The sequence below is a fragment of the Limulus polyphemus genome, unplaced genomic scaffold, assembly GCF_000517525.1.
Source record: "Limulus polyphemus unplaced genomic scaffold, Limulus_polyphemus-2.1.2 Scaffold8849, whole genome shotgun sequence".
Classification (NCBI taxonomy): Eukaryota; Metazoa; Arthropoda; class Merostomata; order Xiphosura; family Limulidae; genus Limulus; species Limulus polyphemus.
This window is the reverse complement of record NW_013674459.1, coordinates 2,751-8,133: the sequence shown is the minus strand read 5'-3', so window position 1 is coordinate 8,133 and position 5,383 is coordinate 2,751. Positions and strand designations below refer to the sequence as shown.

The 5,383-nt window shown below is 33.9% G+C and overlaps 1 protein-coding gene across 1 annotated transcript in view; it reads right to left on the bottom strand.

Moving 5' to 3' along the window:
• Window positions 1-4,909, bottom strand: part of LOC111083274 (GTP-binding protein RAD-like) — a gene marked incomplete at its 5' end in the record, with an annotated part of 18,852 nt that extends 13,943 nt beyond the window's left edge. The window contains one exon of the mRNA XM_022379658.1: window positions 4,677-4,909. Within this exon, the coding sequence (XP_022235366.1) occupies window positions 4,677-4,909 (233 nt within the window). The remainder of the gene's footprint in view (window positions 1-4,676) is intronic.
• Window positions 4,910-5,383: the final 474 nt, after the last annotated feature.

Sequence of the window (5,383 nt, the reverse complement as noted above, 5' to 3'; positions counted from 1 at the left end):
CTTTTTGTATGTGGAAGACTTGTAATATTAACTGAAAGATTTCCGAATTTCGTGAAGATATACCCAATATATAGAGAGTTATAAGTATTAAATTTATGTCAACTGTAAACGAGTACAGAAGGTCACGTGACTCGGTCAAATTGACCGACCCCGTGTCGAAAGATTTTTAAATAAAACGAAATATTAGTAGCATAATGTAAAAAAACAGAATGTTACTTGAAAATTGGTGCGAATAATGTACAAGGTAAAAATTAGGATGAAATCAGCGTTTATCAGATCAACACGCCGGTTAGCCTAGAATTTAATATTTTGATGAATCTCACCATTATATGTTTTCTGTCCAAAAAAAAAATTAGTTCTTTTCGAAGATTTTTTATTCAATTCCTTCTTTTGTATAGGTAAACCGTGAAATGGTGTTCGACAAATTCATTAAGTTCAGAAATATAAACATATGTTAATATAATATCATAATCAGACTTAGAACAATATAAACCACATCATTGTTTACTAGCCCAATGCTGTTTTCAGTAAGAAAACTATAGAATAGCATTTCAACTACACATTGTCTATTCTGCAGCTGCCGATGCAATCTTTTGCTCTGGAGGTCTGTACGGGCCCGACCCTGGCCCGCGGGACGGGCTCAGGCCGGGTAATAAATAATGGGATCCGAGTTCACACTGAGTCGGGCTTGGATGAGGTAACTTTTTGTCAAACTTGTGTGTAAATATTAGGGCTTCTTCGGGCTCTTTGCTTGATTTTTTTTTAACTTTTTAACTTTTGTTTAAAAATCAAACTTATTTCTTAAAAAGCAGTAACCTACACACTTAGCTGCGGCCAAATAATACTTTTTTAGCAGTTTCATAATTTTTATGCTCGATAGCAAAGACACCTCTTAAAGGTATTTTGTAATACTGTCTCACGCTTCTTTTGTATTAGTTGTTAAAACGGTCAAATTAAATAGCAACCATAATGTTCATAAGTACACATGTTATTATTATTTATATTATTACCTTTTTCTTCTCTATCTTGGTGGGTTGGAACATAAAAACAGGCCATCTAGATCTTCCCACGGTCAGCCGATCTTGTGAGCAATATTTCATTTAAAGTTCGGGCCCAAATCAGGGTTGGTGTGAAGAAATTCGGGTAGTGGGTGGACAACATTTTGTAAGTACCCATCGGACTCGGGCCAGATAACCATCAGACCGCATCGGCTAAACTTATAAAATTTCGGCCCTTCTATTTAGCTCAACAAAAGAACTTATCAGATACTATCTTGTTACTGGAAATCCGTGCCGGACTAGCAAATAATGTTTGAATCTTTGTTTGTTTGTTTGAAGTTAAGCACAAAGCGACACAATGGACTATCTGTAGTCTAACCACCATGGGTATCGAAACCCGGTTTCTAGAGTTGTAAGTCCGCAGACATATCGCTGTGCTAATGTGGGGCTATTTGAACCTAAAATTATTATCAGATTTATTTAGATTTCATATTATGCACTTAGAAATAATAAATGCTATCCTCCAAAACTTTTCTTCTGTATTTTAAAACTTGTCGGCTTGAGAGTTACCCTGCATGTTCCGTGATCTAGAAGAGAAGTTAAGTCTTGTGTTTGCTATATAGAAACCTCAGATTCGACATTAATTACGATACAACAGTCCTGAAAAGTATGAAAACACGTTTTTCTCTACAAGACTACATTATTAAAAATTACAAACAAGATGGAATATTTTTGTGTTTAATTACGTGCAAAGCTTTTTGATTTACGCTAATCCTCCCTAATTTAGAAGTGGTAGACTAGAGAGAAGACAGCTTGTCAACATCACCCATCGCCAACTCTTGGTCTGTTTCACCAACGAAAAGTGTGATTGACCGTAACTTTATAACGCTCCTACGACTGAAAGGATGAGTGTATTCAGTGACAAGATTGGAGCCCACGGCCTCCAGATGGCGAGTCGAGCGCCCTAACCTCTTCCAGGCCATACCAGGTCGTAAGACGGACCAAAACCTAAGACTTACTGTGAGGGACGTCATTAATGTCCATCGTACTAAGACAAGTAATCAATCAGGAAAAATCAATAAAATCTATAATATTATAAAAGCTTTTAAAAATGGGTCTAAAATATATCCCAAAAAATAATTCAGAGGGTGATTTTCTTATTAATTCCGATAAAATCATTATATATCTCCCACCATTAGTTAAATGATCCTCAGTTGGAGGTTCATCATTTGCTGTTTTACCTCCTAAGTTTGTTTTAATTAATTTTTAACACTTTTCAATTATTCGTTCAACAATTTAAGAAACAATTTGAACAAAAGTGAAATAATGTTTTAAAATATTAAAACACATGTAAGTAATTTATATTTCTTCATAAATATAACCATAGAAAAAACCACTAACTGTATCGGTAGTTGAATAGTGCTTTAAATGTGCTATGAAAGACTTATTGCTACTTAATCTGATAGAGGCAATAGGGTGCTTCTCCTCAATGTTACTAAACCTGATAAAGGCAATGGTGCGGTTCTCCTCAATGTTACTAAACCTGTTAAAGTCGATGGTGTGGTTCTCCTCAATGTTACTAAACCTGATAAAGGCGATGGTGCGGTACTCCTCAAAGTTACTAAACCTGATAAAGGCAATGGTGCGGTTCTTCTTAATGTTATTAAACCTGATAAAAGCGATGGTGCGGTTCTTCTCAATGTTACTAAACCTGATAAAGGCGATGGTGCGGTTCTTCTTAATGTTACTAAACCTGATAAAGGCAATGGTGCGGTTCTCCTCAATGTTACTAAACCTGATAAAGGCGATGGCGCGGTTCTTCTCAATGTCACTAAACCTGATAAAGGCAATGGTGCGGTTCTCCTCAATGTTACTAAACCTTATACACCCAATGGAGTTGTTTTTCTCAGTGTCATTAAAGATGATAAACACAAGGGGATTGTTATTCTGAAAAAACTCGATTCTGTTGATAAGGTTAATCTCACTCTTAAATTATATAACATTTCTCTTGATCCACGTCCATTAAGAAATCAAAATTTGAAATATTTGTACATCAACTGAAACTAGAATTAAAAAAGACAATATTAACTTTACAACAGATTTGGTCTATCAAGACCATAGTGTTGTCCAAGACATCAGTTAAAGAAAATACTGAAAATACTAAATTTGGTACGAAACATTCTTATTTCATTTTTGATAATTTGATTTATTATCAAGTTGGTAATGATGCTAGATAAATTATATTAATATTAAACTAATTTAAGACATTTTAATCCAAATTTTGATAACATTACTTTTAATATTTTGCTCTCTGAGCATGAGCCTTCAAACATCAAATAAATATTTCTATAAATTATTTTCCTCTGCAATTAATTATTAAGAATGGCCAAAAATATATTGACAAGTTATTTAACGATAGAGATACCATTGCCATTATTTTCATTGAAAACTGAGCAATAAAATAATCCAACTATCTGCCCAATGAAAAATATTTAACAAGATATTTACCTAAAGCGATCACACTGTCATAGTAAATGTTGATAAATGGCCAATAATTTTCGAACATGTCGTAAAAACACTTGTTGAACTTCGTAGTAAAATGTTTCCACAGATTAGGCTTAGATATGTCTTTATTGTTGAAAAATAAAATCTACAACACCTGTCCTCTCACAAGAATAAAATCCCGAAACTGCCCAAATCACTACTGGCTTATTAATATATCTATGTGCAAAAGGTAATATTAGCACCATCACCAGGCGTAGAAAGTATTTGATATCCATTTAAAAAAGAATATTACTTTACCATTTTATTTGCAGTTGCTACTGAACAAACTCTTGGAATAAAAAACATGTTACGCTGAAAACAATGTGCAGGAAGAAACCTTGAAAGTTTTAATTAGAATTTGATATTACTTTATTATGCTTCTCGATTTCCTCTACTATTTAGTCGAATGTTTTGTTTTCAGTAAGATGAAGGCATTCAATGTATGACTTAAATGGGCTAATTTTACATCAAGTTCTTAATGTTAAACAGCCATGTTTATATTAAATCGAGCTTTCAACCCGTAACCGAAAATCAGTAACAGAAGTACAAAGAAGATACTTGGATTTTACATTACTTAAATATCTTGAGAAGCAATGTTACCTGCTTCTGTGGAGATAGTTGCCTTGGTTATTCGTTGTTTAACCTTCAAATTACCGTCTTGTTAATATACCGTTCAATACCGATAAGGTTCCCATATTTTGTGATTATGCCTGTTACAAAACTCAGTGTTAAAAAGAGACCATAGTAAAAAGAAGCAGAAGTCATTCATTTTCCATGTAGTGAGACCCCAGCAGTAAACAGCAGGAATGATTAATTGTAATGTTGATGATGTTTTTGTTTAATTGTGTGTGATTTATGTGTTATTATGGATCTCGTGACCAAGACTGACGAGCAGTTTAGTGCATATATAATTTTGAAAACTGTGTTTGAATAACCGATATACCCCATTCTCAGGTTAAAGTTTCCAAGGAAACAGCACTGCAGTAAGCACTTCACAGTAGGCAGTTTACTTAAGTAAAAGTGAATCTCTGATAATGATAATAAATATAAATACAAGTAGTTAATATTCAGTCTGACGCTCTACGATAATAAAGGTTTTCGGTCACTTTTTACTCAATTATCTAAAAAGCTTACCATCTGTGGGTATTGTCTTCGAACGTACGAGATCCGATTTGTTGCCTACAAGGATCACTGCTCTCGTTCCTGTGTAGCCTCGTTCTCGGAGTGCAAACAGAATATCCACGGCTACTTCAAATGTCTCTCTATCAGTCACAGAGTACACTACTACATAAGCATCAACTGAGCTCGTGACGTCCTCTTCAGGGTCCTGTAGTTTCATAAAAAATCCATACAGATCACATTTTAAACTAAACCAGATTAATTCACGAAAAAAATTAAAAAGCAGAATATTTTATATAACATTAGATTCAAAGTTTTAAGTACTAGTAATTGTTTCATCGTAATACTTACTCTTACCAGATATTTTAGCAAAGAAACGGATTACTTTTATTTATTTTGTTTTGTTTTTGAAGTTATGCACAAAGCTACACAATGGGCTATCTGTGCTCTGCCCACCACGGGTGCCGAAAACCGGTTTCTAGCGTTCTCTTATTTATATGCGTTTTAATTATGCATTCTTTATATATATGAAGTTAGCTGGGTGAATTCTAACATACCTCACCAAGAGAACTTCAGATGAGAACATAAAGTATAAAATGTACTCATTTCAGACATCTAACACTGAAAATATGCTTCATACTTTTACCGCTATTTATGTAAGAAAGACAGGCTGTTATTCAAGTTACCGTTATCTTTGTAAGAAAGACAGGCTGTTATTCAAG